Source organism: Diabrotica virgifera, chromosome 2 (genome assembly GCF_917563875.1).
Source record: "Diabrotica virgifera virgifera chromosome 2, PGI_DIABVI_V3a".
Lineage (NCBI taxonomy): Eukaryota > Metazoa > Arthropoda > Insecta > Coleoptera > Chrysomelidae > Diabrotica > Diabrotica virgifera.
This window is the reverse complement of record NC_065444.1, coordinates 69,346,204-69,370,567: the sequence shown is the minus strand read 5'-3', so window position 1 is coordinate 69,370,567 and position 24,364 is coordinate 69,346,204. Positions and strand designations below refer to the sequence as shown.

The 24,364-nt window shown below is 32.2% G+C and overlaps 1 protein-coding gene across 8 annotated transcripts in view; it reads left to right on the top strand.

The window, feature by feature from the left end:
* LOC126880072 (glycogen debranching enzyme) overlaps positions 1–24,364 on the top strand; it is a 124,430-nt gene that overhangs the window by 43,427 nt on the left and 56,639 nt on the right. For all 8 annotated transcript variants that reach the window (XR_007696394.1, XR_007696393.1, XR_007696392.1 and 5 more), the window contains 8 exons: positions 3,042–4,302; positions 10,400–10,601; positions 10,662–10,799; positions 13,383–13,563; positions 16,561–17,204; positions 20,138–20,415; positions 20,476–20,929; positions 20,986–21,194. Coding sequence is in view for 4 of the 8 variants with exons in the window: in XM_050643733.1 (XP_050499690.1) it covers positions 3,042–4,302; positions 10,400–10,601; positions 10,662–10,799; positions 13,383–13,563; positions 16,561–17,204; positions 20,138–20,415; positions 20,476–20,929; positions 20,986–21,194 (3,367 nt within the window). In the remaining 4 variants the exon portion in view is untranslated. The remainder of the gene's footprint in view (positions 1–3,041; positions 4,303–10,399; positions 10,602–10,661; positions 10,800–13,382; positions 13,564–16,560; positions 17,205–20,137; positions 20,416–20,475; positions 20,930–20,985; positions 21,195–24,364) is intronic.

The window sequence follows — 24,364 nt, the reverse complement described above, 5'->3', positions numbered from 1 at the left end:
CTGATGGTATTGTTCATTCGCTTTAACTTTTCCCATGCGTCACGATTCATTTTCAAACAAATTAAGTCAAAACATAAAGTGAAACGTACGCCGATGTGTGTAGTATTGGGACCGTGCAAGTTCGGCAAAGCGACCTCTATTTCTACGCTCTGTACTTTTATTCGCACTTTTAATTATATTGGCCAATTATATTAGTCCTGGTTGCTGGATAATTGTCAAGGCCATAGTCCAAAAAAATAATAAGAAGAAAAAATAAGATGCAGGTTATGTTATGCAAACGTAAACAATTGTATGTAGTAAAAAAAATTAGTTATTAAAATGCAGTACTGCAAGCAAAATACAATTAATTAAATTTACCTTTATATAATAATTGCATATCATATCAATATTGTGGAGCAATATATAATTTTTCTGCTTCAATGACAGAAGGTATGAAATATACGTCAATTTGACAATTTCAATTGACAATATGAATTATTTAAGATAGTTGTAATATTTCTCCGCGACTCGCGCACGGTCGTTTCTCGTTTCCCTTCCAAGTACTTGCACACCGCGAATATAGTATACAGTATACAAAATGTATATACACATCGACGTTCGTTTCACTTTATGTTTGGCGTAAGGGTTTTGGTAGTCCTTGACGTGTAGAACAAGAGACTCAATGGGCGCGTAGCTCCAAAAAATCATAGTTTTAAGATATAAGCCTCTGAAGTTATAGGTACAATGAGGACGTTTGAGTTGGAATAAATTCATTTTCTCGAGAATGGTCGACTCTGGAGATAAATTACTAATTAGGTCGATTTTTATTTTTAAATTATAATTTTGTGGCATATATATCATACTAGTGACGTCATCCATCTGGGCGTAATGACGCAATGGATGATTTTTTTTAAATAAGAATAGGGGTCGTGTGATAGCTCATTTGAAAGGTTATTCAATTCTCTATTCACCAATAAAACATTAAGATAATTATTTATACAGGGTGCCCAAAAATTTTTTTTTAATTAAATTAGGTGAGACAAAAAGAAGAATGCATGTAATTTATTTAATTCGAAATACATTTTACTGTTGTCTGAAAACAGGAAAAAATGTTTTGAAAAATAAATATTGTTTTTCGCTTAAATTCAATATTAAAGCTGCACCCACCTGCCTCTTAGCAGTTTGAACATTTAATTTAAGTGAAAAGCAATGTTTATTTTTCAAATTAACATTTTTTTCTGTTTTCTGACAGCAGTAGAATGTATTTCGAATTAAATAAATTATATACATTCTTCTTTTTGTCTCAATTAATTTAATTCAAAAAATTTTTTGAGCACCCTGTATAAATAATTATGTTAATGTTTATATTAGTAAATAGATAATTGTATAAACTTTCAAATGAGCTATCACACGACCCCTATTCTTATTTAAAAAAATCATCGATTGCGTGATCACGCTCAGATGGATGACGTCACTAGTATGAGATATATGCCAAAAATTATAATTTAAAAATAAAAATCGATTCGAATTAGAACGATTTTTATTTTTAAATTATATGATGGAAATTAGATGGAAATAATTTATCTCTAGAGTCGCCCATTCCCGAGAAAATGAATTTATTCTAACTCAAACGTCCTCATTGTACCTATAACTTCAGAGGCTTATATCTTAAAACCATGATTTTTTGGAGCTACGCGCCCATTGAGTCTTTTGTTCTACACATCAAGGACTACCAGACCCTAAAGTTTCAGAGCATTTGACAGAGAGCCATTTCCCATAAGGTTTCTGCGGGGTCCTTTGTTTGAAAATGAATCGTGACGCATGGGAAAAGTTATAGCGGGCGAACTATACCTTAGTAATAGTAGTTTCCACTTTAGAATTCTTTGGAACCCTTTGCAAAGAACACTATTTGTGACTTCATCTAAGTTGAGAAATTTTAATTTCTAAGCTTTGAAAAGCTAATTTTCTAGGTTTTGTTTGTGGTAGTTCCTTTTCTTTTGGCCGTTGTGTAGTGTTAATTTCCCAAACTTTTTAAAAGTTTGCTTTTTCTTGGTGAGTTCAGCAGCTGTCTCTGATCGAAAGTTTGTGAGTTTCTCAAAGATGTTCCACAGAGTCGGATGTACCTACTATGTGCAGGGTTATTCACTATCTTTTGACCCCCCTCTAAACTTCTTTATTTACAGAATTAAAAAAATGTAAAATACAAAAGTTATTCGATTTTTAAAATATGATTTTTTGACATATATAACATACTAGTGACGTCATCCATCTGGGCGTGATGACGTAATCGATTATTTTTTTTAAATGAGAATAGGGGTCGTGTGCCAGCTCATTTGAAAGGTAATGTAATTCTCTATTCAGTAATATAAACATTAAGATAATTATTTATACAGGGTGTCCAAAAAAAATTTTTGAATTAAATTAATTGACGCAAAAAGAAGAATGTATGTAATTTATTTAATTTAAAATACATTTTACTGCTGTTAGAAAACAGAAATATAAGTTTATTGCACAAATAAACATTGATTTTTGCTTAAGTTCAATGTTAAAACTGCCAAAAGGCAGATGGGTGGCAGCTTGAACATTGAATTTAAGTAAAAATTAATGTTTATTTGTTCAAGAAACATTTATTTCTTTCTGACAGCAGTAGAATGTATTTTGAATTAAATAAATTACATACATTATTCTTCTTTTTGTGTCAATTAATTTAATAAAAAAATTTTTTTTGGGCACCCTGTATAAATAATTATCTTAATGTTTATATTACTGAATAGAGAATTGAATTAACTTTCAAATAAGCTAGCACTCGACCTCCATTCCCATTAAACAAAATAGTCGATTACGTCATCACGCCCAAATGGATGACGCCACTAGTACGATGTATATGTCAAAAAATCATAATTTAAAAATCGAATAACTTTTGTATTTTACATTTTTTTCTAATTCTCTAAATAAAGCAGTTTACAGGGGGGTCAAAATATAGTGAATAGCCCTGTACATAATTTTTCTGAACTTCCTTGTCTTCACTTCTCATATATTATTTTGTATTTTCATTTTTTCAGAATCCATACCAGAACCAGAGGAACAAACCTCTCCCCAGTTTATCGAGGCTCCATGCAGACAAGAACCCGGTGTTGAACAGAAAATTTCTTGTACGGAAAATCCGACTTATTCCAGTACTAGTGACTCTGAGGCTACCAGTGAAAATACGTCACCATACAAAGTTCATCAAACAGAATCTTCTTCTGTAGGATTCAAAAAAGTTGTTTCAGAAGAAAAACAAGAAACTACTTATTCACGCCGCAGCCAAGAAGATTCTAAAGAAAACCGTACATTCTTGGTAAATGAACAAAATCAAGTTGTAGATGAATATTCGTTAAAATCTGAAGAACAAGATCGACAAGAAGCTCAAATAGACGATTATTCAAATCAACAAGAAATTAAAGAAGAAAACCAAGTAGAAGAACAGTCTTTAACGTCTGAAGAAGAAGATTATCAAGAGAGTAAAGAATACGAATTTGTTAATGTTCCAACAGAATCAGAAGAACAGGAAGAATTAGCAGAAGAAAATAGACATAGTCTGTCTTCCAATCATCTCAAAAAAGAAACTAAAGTTGAAGAAGAGTTTGCTTATTCATCTGCCAAGGAAGATAGCCAAGTTATAGAAACAGAAGTTGTTGAAAACGGAACTGACTTTACTACAACCGAACAGTTTGCGCAAATAACTACAACTAAAGTTGAAGAAGAGGTTTATGCATCTGATAAGGACCAAAGGCAAATTATAGAAGAAGAAAGTGTTCAAAACGAAGATAATTTAATTAAAACTAAGCAGTTTAATCAAGCAACTACAAGCGAAGAACATCATCGAGTTACAGAAAAGGAAACATTAATTGAGCAGCAGAATTACTTTTTAGAGGAAGAACGAAAGTTACCGTCTGTGCAAAACCAACTTGAAGAGTATAGTGAATACGAAGAGGACATAGGAATAGAATACAACAATATCATGTCGGAAAAAGCTCAACAGGTCCGAGTTTTAACTCTAAACGATCACGAACACCAGGAATGTACTCTCTACAGAATAGAGAAGAACTGGGTGATACAGTTCCGTGTCGGACCATCTCTATTCGGCAGAAAGGTTTACTTATATTGTAATTATCCTTCTAAAACCAATAACCAACTTAACGAATTTAGACGAAACAAATATCAACAGTTGCAATGGTGTGCTGATGAAGGTTGCGAGAATGCCGACGATACCGGGTTTTACTCACAGATAAAGGCGGAGCTAGCTGGTAGTTTCCATTATTTCTTCACTTATGAGAAAGGGTAAGTGTATCACTGTATTATTGCCTTTTTACACCAATTTACGTGATTATAAAAATTATTACGTAAAAGGTAAAAAGATACTACCATGTCAAACAAGATACTGCTGCAATAGGCTATTGATTATGTTCAAAATAAGAGAGTTAAAAGGAACTACAACGTTAACAGGATTTTATTGTCTCATATGGTCAATGGATCTCTATATTTGAAAAAACCGCAGAGTGCTACCATTGATATGGGTGCGTTTTTGAGAAAGTGGTAAATTAGTCCCTAGGCACAGGGTGAATTAGGGTGAGTTCTATACACTTTTGGTACAAACACGTCTAGAGGAAAATTGTTTCAGGTTAAATTTGTTATCAAAATATCACATTTTAAAGTCAAAAATATTTCTTTTACAAAAAAATATTCAAAAGAAAAGCAAGAAAAAAACACGAAAAAAAGCATTTTTGTTTTTTGCCCCATAACTTTTTTCCACAGGGATATAGGTATAGGCATTGATTCAGCGAAAAATAACTTCCATCCTTCCTCTTTAAAATGAAGTTTGGTAAAAGTTTCTAGGTTTTATAATTTCCGAAATAGGATTTTTCAAAGTTTGTCTCTCACAGCATTTTTGGGCCATTTCCCCATTATTTGGCACACATTGTTCTGTAACTTTTTCCTACGCATCTCTAGGTATATGGAATGTACAATTAGTAGAAAGAGAAATAAATTACCTTTAAAGTAGTCTATTGTATGTATAAGGTTGTACGGCTCTTTTTAAAGCAAGTTATGCTTTTTCAAGGTTTTATACTTTTAATGATTTTTTATATTTTTAACGATTATTTTTTTAATTTCTCATTATGACTTTTTTTCTTGTAAATTTATGTATATACATTGTGGAATAAAAAAAGCTTATTTTCTTTACTTTAAAATGGTGTACTGCAAAAAATTCTAGGACTATTTTTAAACAACATATCTGTAGGATATCCAAGGATAGGTATCCGCAATTTGAGAAAAATTTTATTTTTTTTATTTTTTTTTAATTAGAAGAATATAATTGCATGTTATAACATAGTTTTTAATTCCAAATAACTTTTCTTAATAAAACTTTTTGATATTGTGAAATATAAAGGTACTTTACTCTTGAGCGAAATTCCTATTTTTTAACATACCTCATACACTATTGACAAAAATTTTATATCTGATGATTGGATCTTAGGTTTTAGACTGTGTAGAGCATTTTATAAAGACTAATTTTTTTTTCATAAAGTTAATAATAAAAAAATTTTCCATATGGGTCCAACTTAGTGGGACTTATTGCATGTGTATGTGTCACATTTTGAAAAAGCATATCTTGTTTAAAAATAGTCCTAGAATTTTTTACAATACACCATTTTAAAGTAAAGAAAAAAAGCTTTTTTTTTATTGTACAATGTATATACCTAAATATACAATAAAAAAAGTTATAATGAGAAATTAAAAAATAATCGTAAAAAATATCAAAAATCATTAAAAGTATAAAATTTTGAACAATCATATCTTGCTTAAAAATAGTCACACATCTTTCCGTAATAGACCATTTTAAAGGTACAGTATTTCTCATGATCATCTTTCAGTGCGTCACAGTTTTTCGATTTCTTTCTAACGCATTAAATTGTATGTGACAGAAAAAAGGCACGTCGGTGATTACATTTCGTCGGTGACATTTTTATAACATTTATTCTAGTTATTCTAGTTGTCGATAGATGGCGCCATAATAAAAAATATTTTTTTTTAATTAGATAATAATATTACAAATATAATCTGTATAATTTATAAGACTATACAAATCAAAGAAAATACCATTTTATAAATGCAAGAAACACATTTGATTGGTTTTTATTCCAAATTGAAAATAAAATGTGACAACTGTCAGATTTAACTAAAATGTCATGTTAGAATAAATGTCATAAATGTGTATTATCACGGACTTGCCCTTTTTCCTATCATTTGTTACGCACTGAAAAAGGATCATGAAAAGGACAATAATCGACTTTTCTTCCTATTAAATGTCACACTGCATATACCTAAACCTACGTAGAAAGAAATTACAGAACAATGTTTCAAAAGTAACAAGGGAAATTAGCCAAAATCGCTGTGAGTGGCGAACTTTGAAAAATCATATTTTGGAAACTATAAATCATAGAGACTTCTACCGAACTTCATTTTAAAGAGGAAGGATGGAAGTTTTTCTTTTGTGAAGCAATGCCTATATCTGTATCTCCGTGGAAAAAAGTTATGGGAAAAAAAACTATCTTTCGTGTTTTTTTCTTGCTTTTCTTTTGACTATATTTTTGTAAAAGAATATTTTTGACTTTAAAATGTGATGTTTCGATAGTAAATTTAACCTCAAATTATTTTCCTGTAGACGTATTTGTAACAAAAGTGCATAGAACTCACCCTAATTCGCCCTATGCCTCGGGAATAATTCACCCTTTTCTCAAAAACGCACCCCTTTAAATGGTAGCACTCCGCAGTTTTTTCATATTTAGAGGTCCATCGACTAAATGAAACAATAAAACCCCGTTAACGTTGTAGTTCCTTTCTAAAATAAATAATCAATAGCCTACGAGTATTTACCAAAAGATCATCCCGATATTTGGCATGGCACATGCTAGTCCATACACTCACGGTAAAATATTGCGAAACCTCCGAATTTTAAAGAGCCGCTTCGATTGGCATGAAATTTGGCATACACATAGCTAACATGTCAAAGAAAAAAACTGATATTGTTCCGATGTGTGCTTTTGCCCTGGGGTGAGTACCACCCCTTTTTGGCGATGAAAAAACATACGTTCAAAATAAGTCTGGAATTAGATAAGCTGACTGATTGTAAGCAACTTTTGTTCTATGAGTTTTTTCAATAAGGCAATCTTTTTGAGTTATTTGTGAGTGAATATGTTCATTTTTCGACAAAAAAAAACACATTTTAGACGGTTTTTCGTAAATAATTCCAAAAGCAAAAATTTTATCTTTATCGAAAAAAATATTCTTAACAAATATGTAGCTTATAAAAGTGAAAAAAATAATGTGTTATGTATGAAGTCTGTACACGTACACCCAGTAGAAGTAGAGTTTTAGCTATAGTGCAGTCACTGAAAGTTTTCACCTCCGATTTCGTTGAACCTCCATCGATTTTCATGAAAATTGGTGAGTAGTTAGAGGATACCTCAAGCAACAAAGGTGACATGATGCAAACTTGAGCTTTTACCTTGGGAGTGAAAGCCATTCCTTCTCGGGGGTGAAAATTATTTCATTAAAAATAATACCACAAATCGATAGAGGGACAAATTCTACGCAAAATTTGTTATATAAAGTTATTAATATAAATCAATACTTTTTGAATTATTAAAGATCAAAGATTTTATTTTTTCGTAAAAAAATGCATGTTTTAAAGCTGTTATTCACGTATAACTCAAAAACTATAAGCTTTTGCAAAAAAGTTATTATTACCAAAATTAAAGACAATAGGAAATTGAATACAATTCCCATTTAAAGAACTACACTAATGTTAATTCAAAGTGAGTTGTGGGTAATTGAAGGTGTATTTTTTTCGACGAGTACGCAAATCTAAATATTCAAGCTTACATAACGGGAAAACGATGCAGTTTATAAAAAATACCTACAAAGCACTTGTCAAAGTACTTCGAAATACCTATCAAATGAGCACCAGAAGAAGTTAATGGCATCAAAATTAAGCAAGTTATGATGAAAATAAGAGAACCCTTTCGAATTTTTCTGGATAAAGTGAAAAATAAAACATACGCCATTTCCACAAATATTAAAATTTATATAAATTCTTACAAGAATTTCTTTATATTAGCATAAGTAATGATTTCAACAATTTTGACCGGTTTAAATTGCATATTTTTGAAAAAATATATATAATTTTAAAAAATCAGAATTTTTTCAAATTATCGTAATTTTTATTTTCTTTTAATAATAACTCAAAAAATACTTAATATAAGAAAAAAATTACATATAACCAAATTTTAGTTTTTTCTGTATCAAATATTTAACTTTTTTTACTATTTCTGTAGGGTACAAAATAACCGAGATAGAAACGTTTCAAACTTAAATTTTGCTGCGAAAACCATGTAACCGGGGCCATTTAACCTTTTATTTTTTTTAAAGTAAGGGGTTTAAAAGATTACATTCAACGTGGTTTAAAAGCCCTTAGTTTTTGCTTTCAAATGGTTTTTAGGTGAATCCGATATCTTAAAAGTAACGGAGTTATTTTAAAAAAAAAACAATAACATTTTTTGGAAGAAATTTTAAAAGATAAATTTTGAAAAATTTTTGGAGCATAAATTTTAATGCTATTAACTTGTTCGGGGGCTCATTTGATAGATATTTTTAAATACTTTGACAAATGTTTAATAAGTTTATGTTATAAAATGCACCATTTTCCCGTTATTTAAGCTTGAATACTTAGATTTGGGTAGTCGCCGAAAGAAATATACATTCAATTACCTATAACTCACTTTCAGTTAACACTAGAAGGTTTTTCCAGCAAGGAATTTATTTTTTTTTATTAGCTTCAATTTTGGTAATAATAACTTTTTTGTAAAAACTTATAGTTTTTGAGTTATTTATAAAAAATCGGTTAAAAACATGCATTTTTCTCATGAAAAATTAAAATCTTTAATCTTTAATAACTCAAAAAGTTTGGATTTATTTCAATAACTTTATATAACAAATTTTGCTTAGAGTTAGTTCCTCTATTGAATTATAAGGTTATTTTTACTAAAATAATTTTCACCCCCGAGAAGGGGTGGTATCCACCCCCAGGGTAAAAGCGCAAGTTGGCACCATGTCAACTTTGTTCCTTGAGATATCCTCTAACCACTTACCAATTTTCATGCAAATCGATGAAGGTTCAACGAAATCGGAGGTAATAGCTCATATCCACCTTCAGTGACTCCACTACTAATGAAAAGTAGATTATTATTCGTCAAATTCCAAATCGAATGTCAAATTCGGAGAAAACTCATTACAACTTTTTTAAAGCGTTTAAAAAACCTGTAAATAAAGTTTGTCCTTTTTTTGATGAACAAAAATCGTGAAAATCACCCCTTAATTAGCACCCAAGTGAAATAAATCGTTACCGCTTGACAAGTTACTTTACTTATGTATTGTATATGATCTGTAAGTTTCATAGGGTCAAAGTGCTTATTTTTGAAAAAATTTGGTTTTAAAGTAAGAATTTTTTTAATTTTGAAAAAAATGTATTATATTTTCAAAATAACTTTAATAGTGATACCAAAAACGTCAAAGTAAAAAAATGTCAACATGCTTTTCTGAATATTTTCAATTTTTTGTTTTTCTGTAAGACAAAAATTGGTTAAGATATGGTTGTTCAAAAATTCCATACACTCGTGTTAGTGACTCGTTCAAGCCCTTTCAACTACAACCCTTTCAAAAATAAGCACGTCGAACCGATGAAACTTACAGATCATATAAAAAATACATAAGTAAAGTAACTTGTGAAGCGGTAACGATTAATTTCGTTTGAGATGAAAATTAGGGGTGATTTTCACGATTTTTTTTTATAAAAAAAGGGACCAGTTTTATTTTTAAAACTTTTTTTAAAACGTTTTTTAACTTTTTAAAAAAATAAAAATAAGGCATTTTTTAAACACTTTAAAAAATTTTGATGAGTTTTTATAAGCTGTATTTTTGCTAAGAATATTTTTTTCTATAAAATACTTTTTGAGTTATTTGCGTAAAATCGTATAAATACGTAGAGTTTTTTGCTGAAAAGTGAACATATTCACTCGCAAATAACTCGGAAAATATTGACTTGGAAAGTGAAAAAACTCTATAGAACAAAAGTTGCTTAGAATTAGTCAGTTGATTCATTTCCGGACTTACTTTGAACGTTTGTTTTTTCACTCCTGAGAAGGGATGGTTCTCACCCCAGGGCAAAAGCACACATCGGCACAATATCACTGTTTTTTTTATATAATATGTTAGTTACCGGTCTCTCATAGAGTACCACTTCCCGTTGTAATATTAATTTCCAGTCCATACTAAAAAAATACATTATTTTGTTTCTTAAATTTGATGTTTTTGGTTTTAGTGAAAACTTAGAAAGACAAGGATCTGGCTATTTTCTTGTAGATCCTGTCCTCAAATACGGCAATAACGAAGATCTGCCCCTGGATTGCATCCAATGCCAAACCGTTCTAGCGAAGTGTTTGGGATCTTTCTCCACTTGGGAGAACAAACTGCAAGTAGCTAAAGAATCTGGTTACAATATGATTCATTTTACTCCTATTCAGGTAAAGTAATTGACGAATAATGACGAAGATATTTTGAACAATTAATTATTTGTATTTCAGGAATTGGGCGAGTCTAACTCGTCGTATAGTTTGAGTGAACAGTTGAAATTAAATCCAGTCTTCAAGAAGAGTGATGGAAAGATGCCGACGTTCGAAGAAGTGGAACAGTTTACCGCGAAGCTTAGAAAAGATTGGAAGGTAAGAAAGTGCATTTTATTCTCTTACTCTTTGCTTTTTACAAACAGTTAAAAATAGTATTGGGACCGTGCAAGTTCGGCAAAGCGACCTCTATTTCTACGCTCTGTACTTTTATTCGCACTTTTAATTATATTGGCCAATTATATTAGTCCTGGTTGCTGGATAATTGTCAAGGCCATAGTCCAAAAAAATAATAAGAAGAAAAAATAAGATGCAGGTTATGTTATGCAAACGTAAAAAAATGTATGTAGTAAATAAAATTAGTTATTAAAATGCAGTACTGCAAGCAAAATACAATTAATTAAATTTACCTTTATATAATAATTGCATATCATATCAATATTGTGGAGCAATATATAATTTTTCTGCTTCAATGACAGAAGGTATGAAATATACGTCAATTTGACAATTTCAATTGACAATATGAATTATTTAAGATAGTTGCAATATTTCTCCGCGACTCGCGCACGGTCGTTTCTCGTTTCCCTTCCAAGTACTTGCACACCGCGAATAGTATAGTTGATCCAAAAGATGGCATAACCCAGACATCCAAAGTGAAAGTTATCCTTCAACACCAAATTGTTCTATATGGTCCACACAATGTCCAGAAAAAAGTCACACCATTTTGAGCGTCGGGTTTGGGGGGGAGAGGGGGGAGAAATCGGTAAATTCGTAGTTTTTCAAGTTTTCTGCCAATATTTCTAAAACTACGCGGTTTAGCATGAACAACCTTCTATTGGGACCGTGCAAGTTCGGCAAAGCGACCCCTATTTCTACGCTCTGTACTTTTATTCGCACTTTTAATTATATTGGCCAATTATATTAGTCCTGGTTACTGGATAATTGTCAAGGCCATAGTCCAAAAAAATAGTAAGAAGAAAAAATAAGATTCAGGTTATGTTATGAAAACGTGAACAATTGTATGTAGTAAATAAAATTAGTTATTAAAATGCAGTACTGCACTCAAAATACAATTAATTAAATTTACCTTTATATAATAATTGCATATCTTATCAATATTGTGGAGCAATATATAATTTTTCTGCTTCAATGACAGAAGGTATGAAATATACGTCAATTTGACAATTTCAATTGACAATATGAATTATTTAAGATAGTTGCAATATTTCTCCGCGACTCGCGCACGGTCGTTTCTCGTTTCCCTTCCAAGTACTTGCACACCGCGAATACAAAATTGTTCTACATTAAATTTGAAATAAAAGAGGCCCTATGCATAATCTTTCTAAAATGAATGGTTCCAAAGTTACGGAGGTGGTATAGTATAACTGGTCCAAAAAAGGCCTAACCCAAACATCCAAAGTAAAAGTTTTCCTCCAACACCAAAATGCTCTATATGGTCCACATATTGTTCAGTAAAAAGTTACACCATTTTGAGAATCCGGTTTGGGAGGGAGATGGGAGAGAAGCCGGTAAATTAGTAGTTTTTTTAAGTTTTTCGTCAATATTTCTAAAACTCTGCTTTAGCGTAAACAATGTTATATACAAAAATGTTCTACATGAAATTTAAAACAAAAAATGTTCCATACATAATTGTTATCAAAGCAACAGTTCCAGAGTTACGGAGGGTGAAAAGTCGAGGTTTTCGATACTTTTTATATTTTTTGGGCAATATTTATGATACAACTATACCAAAAACCCAGACATCCAAAGTGAAAGTTATCCTCCAACACCAAATTGTTCTATATGGTCCACATAATGTTCAGAAAAAAGTCACACCATTTTGAGCGTCGGGTTGGGGGGGGGGAGAGGGGGAGAAATCGGTAAATATAAAAAGTATCGAAAACCTCCACTTTTCACCCTCCGTAATTTTGGAACCGTTGATTTTATAACAATTATGTATAGAACCTTTTTTATTTTAAATGTTATGTAGAATATTTTTCTATAGAACATTCCTTACGCTAAAGCATAGTTTTAGAAATATTGACGAAAAACGTAAAAAAACTAATAATTTACCGACTTCTCCCCCCTCTCCCCCCCCCCCCCCCAAACCGGACGCTCAAAATAATGTAACTTTTTACTGAACAATATGTGGGCCATATAGAACAATTTGGAGTTGAAGCAAAACTTTTATTTTGGATGTCTGGGTTAGGCCTTTTTTTGGACCAATTATACTATACTACCTCCGTAACTTTCGAACCGTTCATTTTAGAAGGGTTATGCATAGGGCCTTTTTTATTTCAAATTTAATGTAGAACAATTTTGTGTAGAAGGTTGTTCATGCTAAACCGCTTAGTTTTAGAAGTATTGACGAAAAACGTAAAAAACTACGAATTTGCAGATTTCTCCCCCCTCTCTCCCCCAAACCCGACGCTCAAAATGGTGTGACTTTTTTCTGAACATTATGTGGACCATATAGAACAATTTGGTGTTGGAGGATACCTTTCACTTTGGATGTCTGGGTTTGGGTCTAACTATACCATACTAAAACTTATGTAAGTGGAAATAGTCTTCCTTGCCGATTTTTTTTTTCGAAAAGTCATTAGTGTGACAAAATAAAAATATCTATTCTGGGAGCTCTTCCACACTGGTTTTGAATTTACCGTTATGTTCACTTGATTTTAGGTAACTTCTATTTGCGATATTGTTCTAAACCACACTGCAAACGAGAGCAAATGGATTCAAGAACATCCCGAAGTAACGTATAACTGTGTTAACTGCCCCTATATGCGTCCCGCATACTTACTAGATGCTGCTTTTGATTTCTTTTCCTCCGAAGTTAAAAGAGGAGTGTACGAGGACAGAGGTAAGTGATGTATATGATTATTTTAACTGAATATACTCAACTCATTGATTAAGTGTATAGTTCTTCCTCTCTATCTTTGCCCATGAATGAAATGCTCACAGAAATTAGTATCGTAAAATTAAGCCGCTTCTCCATAGAAATCACAATAAGTTAAGGTACTAGTAGATACACTTTAGAAGACCAAGAAGACCAAAAATAATCATTTTTTTCAAGAATTTTTTTCTCAGAAGCTTTAGTAAAAATGAACATAAAACTTTTTACTTATTAATATCTAACTCTTAGAGAGTACAAAAAATATACCTTTTTTCATTTATGCACGTGGACTAATATTGTAGAGGGCGCAAAAGTCGAGGTCTCGAAAAATGATGGCGGACAGTTAATCTCAGAATTGGGATATCTGAAACAAAAATATCGTACTGTATTTGAAAAAGGAAGGTTTTTTACGTGACAATTTACCACAATTTGACCAAAAAATAAATATTTTTTAACCAGGATTAACTGAAGAAAAACGGGCGATTTTTTCACAAAATTTTTTCAAATTTACGTAAAATCTTTTTTTGTGGAATTTTTCACTAACGGTGGTAAATTCTCACGTAAGAGACCTTTCTTTTTCAAATGCCGTACGATTTTTTTGTTTCAGAGATCCCAATCCTGAGATTAACGGTCCGCCATAGGAATTACTTTTTTTCGAGGCCTCGACTTTAGCGCCATCTACAATATTAGTGTACGTGCATAAATGAAAAAAGATTTTTTTTGTATTCTCTAAGAGTTATATATATTAATATGTAAAAAGTTTTATGTTCATTTTTAATAAGGGTTCTGAGAAAAAAAAATCCTGAAAAAATGCTTATTTTTGGTCTTCTAAATCTAAAGTGTACTAGTACCTTAAACAATAATAAACACTACGGCATGTCTTTGATACCTTGTGTACTATGAATTTTGACGTTTATCATTTTCAGTGGCGGTGACATTAGCGCATTTGTTGTATTTATTAGTTTATTTGAATTTATTGTTTATCTGGTTTTATTTAAAGTTTTATTTATTTATCATAAAGTTTATTTGGTTTTATATTTATAAAAAATATATATAATATCCTCCTCAATACTGAAAAAAGATTAAACACTTCAATAAAATAACTTTATACATTTCCTAATTATTACATTGACAGTATATATCAATGATATTACAACATCGACGTAGGTTTCACTTATGTCTGGTTGCACCAACAGATCTTAAGCTCCAGCTTAGCTAAGCTCTACTTATAAATAGGGCCTCCTTGAGTATCACTTACGTTGCACCATAATTTTAGATTCTTATCTTATTATCAATTATATCTATTATTATATTATGGTATTCTTATTGTAATATATTATAATTATACTACATTAATTCTTATGATATTAAAAAAAAATCAATGGGAAAATCCCAATAGTTGGCTGTATACCATAGTTTAAAAAACCAATACAGAAGTAAAAACTTCGAGATGTATTCTGGTATAAAATCGTTTATTTAAAACTATAAAATGTCATGGATTGCAGAACGTTTTCGTTCTAAACAGAACATCTTCAGTGCCTAGAATGAAGTATTTCCACGTTAGTTTAAAGCAAAAGGTTAAAACTGTGACTGTTAAAATGAAAAATGTGGGAATACTTACATCCTGCCGAGTATTTTGAAACTAGCACACTGTAAATAGTGTTAACATCATCGTATATGGTTTACATCTTAGACAAGGAAAAAAGAGAGGACGGGTAACACTCATTTAACACACACGTTCCAAAAGTGAAGCCAGTTTTTGGTTTGTTTGTCACCAAAAACATGGCGGTCACGTCAAAAATAACAATGGGTTGCCAGTGGTGGGTGTTCGTTGAAGGTTAAAATTTCATAAAAAATAAAGTAAATCATCATCTAAAATTCGTAATAAAAACATATGTATGTATTGAAACATATGTACGTAATATGAGCAACTTAATAAAACATTTACCGTACACAAATTCTTCATTTTAAATACATTTCATGTTTTTATTTTAAATACTCAATGCATAACAATACCCCAAAGATACGTCGATGATCAAAATCTCTGGTGTCGGTTTGGCTTCACTTTTGGTCATAGGATTACTCGTCCTCTCTCTTTCCTTGTCTAAGGTTTACATAATGTAATATATTAAAATGTTATGACTACAAGTCGATGTTGATAGATAAAGTGGAACACATGCTAAAAGGGTGCCATGGTTCCCTGCTCGAAGATGCTAGGTACTTGCCAATTCAATGGGCACAGACCAACTGAAAAATTAGGAAGTGGATATACAATTTGACAAGGATGACATGACATGACAAGATAAAGCCAATTTTTGGTTAAAGTTTCATTTGATTTTGGATTTTTTTGCATTTTATTAAAAAGCATTAAGGCGGGTTGACATTACTAGTGAATAACGAACGTGGCTCGCGCTTACTTATTTTGCCCGTGCTATTGTTAGATATTTAATTATCTATTTTCAAACTCGAGCAGTACATTTGTATCTATGCATTGAAAAAATACAAATGTACTGCTCGAGTTTGAAAATAGATAATAAAATATCTAACAATAGCACGGGCAAAATACGTAAGCGTGAGCCACGTTCGTTATTCACTAGTAATGTCAACCCGCCTTTATGGTTATTAATGAAGTAAATATCGCAATTTACGTCTCTGTATCCTTGAAATAGCACTTGTATACTAAAGAGAGCCTCTCTCGTACCCACTGCATTCCTAAAACCAAAATGGTTTTAAAATATGGCTCATTGGCCGAAAATCACTGCATGATACGAATTTTGTTTTGTTTAGTAAGGAAATAAACGTCGACTTCAGCCATGTTCTTGGTATTACTCCGCTTAAATATATTATGTCATTAAATATTTTTGTTAGGCGTCGAGTACCGTCGGTATTAAATAGTTTTATGAGTTCAGCATAGGCATTGTCAGGTCCAGGAGCTTATTCATACTCATGCTTTTTATATTACAGGTATACCACCAGATGTTACCAGCGAAGACCATCTCAATGCTATTCGCTATCACTTCCGCGCCAGCATTTTGGATGAACTGAAAATTCACGAGCTGTTTACTTGTGATACCAAAAAGCTCATAGCAAATTTCTTATCTTTAGCCCGTTCAGGTCAGCCGAATCCTCCAAAATCTCCAGATTCCAAGCCCGAAACTGAGGAACTGAAGCTCATCCAAGATCCCGAATACAGACGTTTAGAAACTTCCGTGGACATGAAACTAGCTCTTAAATTATACAACATTTACTGGAGCGACACATTTGACGAAGATTCCAGGCTTAAAAAGTGCGCTGAGCAGTTGAAGAACAAACTAGACGAACTGAACAACCGGGTCATCGACGAAGTCAACGATCATTTAAGTGCTGCGATTGAAAACGTTATCGCCGGGATTAGATACTACAGAATTCAACACGACGGGCCTAAATTCAAAGACATTACGATTAAAACTCCTTTGGTGTATCGCTACTTCACCGATTATGGAAGTCCGAAGACATTGAAAGAATTCGAAGACATAATGTACAGCGATAAGGGCAGGTTTTTGATGGCGCACAATGGATGGGTGATGGAGTCTGATCCTTTAAGAAACTTTGCTGCTCCAGACACAAAGGTATTGATTAATATTATTGTTTTATTAAGTTCATATCATGCGACATAAGAGGATTGATGAAAAAGGTCTAGTATTCTTTTTCTCATGATCATCTTTCAGTGCGTCACAGTTTTTCGATTTCTTTCTAACGCATTAAATTGTATGTGACAGAAAAAAAAAGGCACGTCGGTGATTACTTTGGTAATTATTCTAGTTCGGTGATTATTCTAGTTGTCGATAGATGGCGCCATAATAAAAAAATGTTTTTTTTTCATTAGATTATAATATTACAAATATAATCTGTATAATTTATAAGACTATACAAATCAAAGAAAATACCATTTTATAAATGCAAGAAACACATTTGATTTGTTTTTATTCCAAATTGAAAATAAAATGTGACAACTGTCAGATTTAACTAAAATGTCATATTAGAATAAATGTCATAAATGTGTATTATCACGGACTTACCTTTTTCCTACCATTTGTTACGCACTGAAAAATGCTCATGAAAAGGACAATACTAATTTTATTTAAAACAGTTATAAATTATAAGTATATCTTTCAAAATATATAGTATAGTTAGATATACTCTTTTTCTAACGTGGTTTCCACAGCTAGAAGGATGTTGACAACTGTCCAGTAATTTATCTTGAAGATTTTAAAGATCTCTTGAGTTTGGGAAGGGAGAAAAAGTCTACTTGTGTTAGATCTGGTGAGTAGGAGGGCTAAAAGTTTAGTAATACCGTTTTTGATTCAGAGGTGGCGGACGAAGAACACATTATAAACTGTTGTGTTATCAATTTACAACGCCCGGTATCCACGTCGGCCTCTTCCTTCACACAACTTCACGCAAATATTTCAGGGTTTGAAGACATGAAGAATTGAAGAAAGCATTTGACAGAGTAAGACTCAAAGATGTAATCCATTTTCTGTATAATAGAGAAGTCCCCTAGATATCATAAAACTATTGAAAACATTTACCAAAACAACAAAATGGAAGACATAATAGATGGAAAACTTACAGAACTTATAGGCATATATAGCGGAATAAAACAGGGAGACTCATTGAGTCCTATGCTCTTCAATTTAATCATGGATGAAATCATCAAAAGCGTCAACAAAGGAAGATGATACAGAATGGGAAACAAAGAAGTAAAAATACTCTGTTACGTAGACGACGCAATATTGATAGTCCAAGATGAAGATAGTCTGCAAAGATTAGTCCACAGATTTAACATAAGAGCAAAAGAATCCAATATGACAATTTCTTCCCAAAAAACTAAAACAATAGTAATCAGTAAAGAACCAATCAGATGTAAAATGGAAATTGATGGTATTAATGGTAAATAATGACATATACATCAGAAACAAGACCCGATACAGCCACAATACAAAGACTACTGGAAACTGCAGAGATGAGAGTACTGAGACGAATTACAGGAAATACGCTGAAAGATCGAAAGAGGAGTGAAGCTATTAGAAGACAATGTAACGTACAGTGTATAAATGAATGGATACTAAATAGGAAAGAAGAATGAAAAAACAAAGAAGAAGACAACGAAAACTGTTAATTGTTTCATCTCGTGAAAGAAATTCGCAGTACAACACATCCTTATGCTCTAATACCCCAATCGAAAAGGAAACAGTGAGAGTTTCACGTTAGTTTCAGCTTCTACTTAGGCGATTTGTACCTTTTTCCAAGCCATTTACCAGTTCAAGAAGTTCCTGAAAAATCGATACTCATTTTGTTTTTGTTCCTCTGTTGACAACCTCGGAATAAAATTTTTGCACACATTTTAAAAAGTTTCGGCAAAGTTTACCCAATTTACTACTGCGTATTTCGGAGCCGCAGCGGCCATAAACGTTGCCGCTCTTCACGGTAGCGGCCGTGGAAGGTAGTAGTAGCGGGGGGTATTCCCATCTCGGCTCAATATAATCCTTTAGTCCTTTATGATATCCCAGGTACATTTTAAAAACCCCCAGGTCGGCTCGAGGATTAACAGGTAGGTATTAGTACCCCACTAGTAGGTATAATAATAATTTTATCTTAGAATTATATCTCTCTTTCTCTCTCTCTCTCTCTCTCTCTCTCTCTCTCTCTCTCTCTCTCTCTCTCTCTCTTGTCTTTTCCCCATTACTGAGGATCTTGATGTCTTCCAATATTCTTAACAATTTTTTTCCATTGGTCTCTATCTCCAGCTGCTCTAAGAGCTTCACAGTTCTTTGCTAATTTAAGAAACAGTTTCTCTTCGTTGGAAATGTTGGCCGTGGAATCGATTTCGCTACTGATACATAGGATAATGCTTGGTTAGATGTTTGAGACATATTGACTGTTTGTTGCTATTGACTGCTGCGCCACTGCTCACGTAGTCAAAAGCAATTACCTACGTTTTTATCTTGAAATTATACTTAATTTAGCTTCTATGTACCTATTATGGTAAATATGTATTTACTATAAATGTATTTTTTTCCATTGAGATGTAAAATTATTTGATAGTAACAATTAATATCCCATGAACCGAGCTGGTATATTTTATATCGGGCAGTTTTATTCTTTGCGCCGACTTGGGACATTTTTAAAAGATCTACCTGTTTCTTGGGCCGAGATAAGCACTGCCCAGTAGCGGGTACTTGCAGAGGATTATGGCTGTTAACTGCTGTGAAATACTAATGGAGGATTTATTTATAATTCACGGAATGCCAAACCCGCTTGCAATATACAACCATACTGATTCTAACGTTTGAAACGGAATGTAGATACAAATATATTTCGTGAAAATCGCACTGCGCTATATTGCGACGTTACCACGCAATTAAATAATTCCTGTAAATGAATTATCAGTCGTCATAGTATATTTTTATATTTTCTTCTATTTTTCAGAGCAATCTGTACATAATATAATGGTTACTGGGGTTTATTTGCAGTATATATGGCATAGTTTCATTTTCAGGTATATATTAGGCGTGAATTGATTGCTTGGGGTGACAGCGTCAAATTAAGGTTCGGCGATAAACCCGAAGATTGTCCTTTCTTGTGGGATCACATGAAGAAGTATGTGGAAGAAACCGCCAGGATATTTGATGGTGTCCGCTTGGATAATTGTCACTCAACTCCAATCCCCGTTGCCGAATATTTGTTGGACTGTGCCAGAAGAGTCAGACCCGATCTTTACGTAGTAGCTGAATTATTTACCAATTCCGATATGACTGACAATATCTTCGTGAATAGGTAAATTGATTCATATATGGATGCATATTATTAGATAAACTACACAAAGTTCTTTTTCAGATTGGGAATAACGTCTCTCATCCGTGAAGCAATGTCAGCGTGGGATTCCCACGAAGAGGGCCGTTTAGTTTACCGCTACGGTGGCTCCCCCGTGGGATCTTTTTATCAACCTAACGTGCGTCCTCTTGTACCGTCAGTAGCACATGCTTTGTTCCTCGACCAAACTCATGACAATCCTAGTCCAGTTGAGAAACGATCAGTATTCGATCTGCTGCCCAGTACTGCATTAATCAACATGGCTTGCTGTGCTAGTGGATCAAACAGAGGCTACGACGAGTTGGTTCCTCATCATATTCACGTAGTTGATGAAGATAGGGAGTATACAGAATGGACTGCCACTGATAATTTGTCTGTGGGCAACTTGCGTTATGTTACTCATAAGTGTGGTATCCTCAAAGCCAAGAAAGCAATAAACGATTTACATTTTCTTCTTGGAAAACAAGGATTTAACCAGGTAAATTAGCAATAACTGATAAACTCAGATTTCTCTAAATTCGTAATGAATTATAGGTATATGTGGACCAGATGGATGCTGATATAGTAGCTGTGACTAGACACTGTCCCGTTACCCATCAAAGCTATATTTTGGTAGCTTTTACAGCATTTGGACATCCAAATGAGGATGCAGGAGAGCACCAGAGAGGAATAAAACCTTTAAGATTCGAGGGAAATCTAGACGAAATCGTCTTGGAGGCTACTTTGAGTCACGTAAAGCACAAGTAAGTCCTTGCCTAGATATTGTTTAATAAAAAGGTATAATATGGCTTAAAAACAAAGTTACATTTATAATATATTTTTTAATAACAAGGTTAAACAATAAAATATAAGTATGTCTGTTTTGATGATTGATGAATAGCTGTGTAGAAGTAAATTATCTATATATTATTCTGAAGCTATTTTCTTATGGAGCTTAATACAATTTACTATTTTTATTCGGAATGAGACACAGTGTTCAAAGTGGCAAATAAAAATTTTACGAAATATTTACTACAAAAACACGCTTAGGTACGTCATTCAAGATTTCTGACGTCAGAACATTGCCAAAACATTAGAATAATATGACTTTTCATCATGGTCATGTTCCTTGTATAGTCCTATAGCTAGGCATCATTACTTGTCAGATATATTTTTCTTTGTTATTGTTTACTGCAGGGGACACTAATTAGCGGACCGCGGTCCGCAACCGGATCGTGAGCTAGTTTTGTGCGGACCGTCAATAAATTTCGAATATACCTAGTGTTTGGCCATGAAATTGTGTACTATATTTGGCTCAACTTATGTGTGCGAAGCCGCTTTATCAAGAATGAACTTTATTAGAAATCGGTAGAGATCTCACTTAACAGATGAATATCCTAACTCCCTAATGAGACTCAGTTGCACTAAGCTCACTCCAAACTTCAGACAGGTTGTACATAAAAAAATGTCATTTTTCTCTCTGATAATTTAATTTTGCAAAGAGTTTTCCCCCTTATTGTTATACTTACTAATCATTAATTTTGAAATTAAGTAAGCTGTAATATAAAATTGTCATGTGCATTTTTTATATTCATTTCCTCTCTGCTATATGTTAAGTAGGAGTACTTTTCAGATGTGCATTTAATTAAAATAATTTTCAGATTTAATAAATTTGCAACAAACACCTTGCATTGAAACTAATGCAGAAAAAATAACATGTTAATTAGCATTTTGTACTATGATTATTTATTTTAAATTCCTCAGTTTCCTTTCTACAAAATTGAAGATGTCTAAAAACTTCATTGGCATTCAAAATATAAATTCCTAATTTTTAAAATATTCTCAGTAACAATTTACAATACTGCTGTTTTCAAAATATACTGATAATAACATCAAAACAATACACAATGAATTTATAAATATAGTAATGAAACACAGACTTACTCACAATCATTTAATTATACTTTGACGACCGGTTTCGATCTCTACAATATACAGATCATCTTCAGGTCGGCGTTACAAGTAGTTAAATGCTACAATAAGAGAAAACTTGTGTTAGACCAGTGTCTGATTGAAGAGATGTTAATAGAAAGCCAAATTTAAAAATTTTTTATAAAATTTTTTGAAATAAAGGTTTGCAACTGTTGACATTTCAGAATATTGGTATATACAAAGTCAAACCTATGAGTAAAAATGCTCATAGGCATGTATGTGCAAATGGGTGCATACAGTTTGAATTTGTTGAGATTAAAATTTTTTTAACCATTAAAAAACAAAATAAACATAAACTGACTTAAATATGCTTCCAAATTCAAAGTAGTAATAATAAAAGAGATAGTAATATTGTTCTAATCTACTTACATGCCGTTACAAGGATTGCGTTGCAACTTAGTTGTTGTCATATTAGTACGTCCAAATTATGCTAATTGGTTTGTTGGGATAGTGATAGGGTAAACAGACATGTTACGTAGGTTAAAACACAGTAAGATTTCAAATTTGGAATTGATCCTGAAGGAAGATGCGTATGTGAAACGGGTGATGTTTTGTTCGAATGGAGAAAGACAATGCTCCAGGAGTTGCGTATTAATTGTAGCAAAGTATGAAATGTTATTCTAGGATCTTGTACAAATGTGATGGTCTAAGCTCGTAGATGTTATACGATGCGGGCAGAGGTCAAAGTATAGGACATGACAAATGAATTTATAGTTTATTTATTGTACCAGGAAAACTTACAGAAAAGTATACAGTAACCAAAAAACAATCAGATATTATTAGTTTTCCTTTCCATATTAGTCCATGTGTGAGGCCACTTTCGTATGCACAATGTTTCTGACTCGATTTCTTTGCGGATTCCTGTTCAAAAATGTCCCCCTTTAAACAAATCAGAAGGGTGCCGGCTGAAACAATTTTTTAAACAAATTCAAAATTACTTTTTTGCCTCGAAAAATGTATTTTTAGGTTTCTTGGTAATTATAAACAATAAAGGTCTCTTGTCATATTTCTGAAAAGTTGATAGTTTTCGAGTTATAAGCGATTTAAAATATGAAAAATACGAAAATTAAGATGATCCATTTAAGATGATCCCTTAAATGACCCCTTAATTTATTTAAGATGACCCAAAAATGCTAAAAACATATTTTCGCGGGCAAAAAAGGTGATGTTTTGTTAATTTGTTAAACAATTTGTTAAAAAATATATTAAACAATTTCTGCCCAAAAATTTCGCTTGGCAGTTTTCTGATTTGTTTATACGCTGTGAGCTCGTACGTAGAGGGGATATTTACAAATTCGCGAGCGCCAGTAGTGGCAAGTCTGTAAACGTTTACCGGAAATTTGACATAAATGTCAAAGTGATTAATTTAAAATTAAAATTAAAAACATTAATTATAAAAAATATTAGTTGGTCAAAGCTGTGGTATATATTTTTACCTTAAATATACTTACGTTTTAAATACTGAATTTAAGTTTTTTTAATGTTCCGTAATATGTAATTATAATTTAATCTAAAAATCTTGGCGCCATCTATACGATAATTGTGAAAGTATCCGAAGTAAGAAATTCATATTTTATCAATAGAACGTCAAAATGATTAGCAAAATCTTAAAAAAATCGATTACAATTTAATTACTTTTTTGCGTTGTAAATGTTAAGCGATAACAATTAAATAATAAATTAAAAATTACCGGTGAAAGTTGAATTAGTAATCCGCTAGGAGCGCCACCAGCGAAGCTCAGAGCGTATACGCTGTGAGCTTCGCTGGTGTCGCTCCTGGCGGATTACTAATCAACTTTCACTGGTAATTCTTAAATTTATTATTTAATTGTTATCGCTTAATATTTACAACGCAAAAAAGTAATTAAATTATAATCGATTTTTTTAAGATTTTGCTAATCATTTTGACGTTCTATTGATAAAATATGAATTTCGTACTTCGG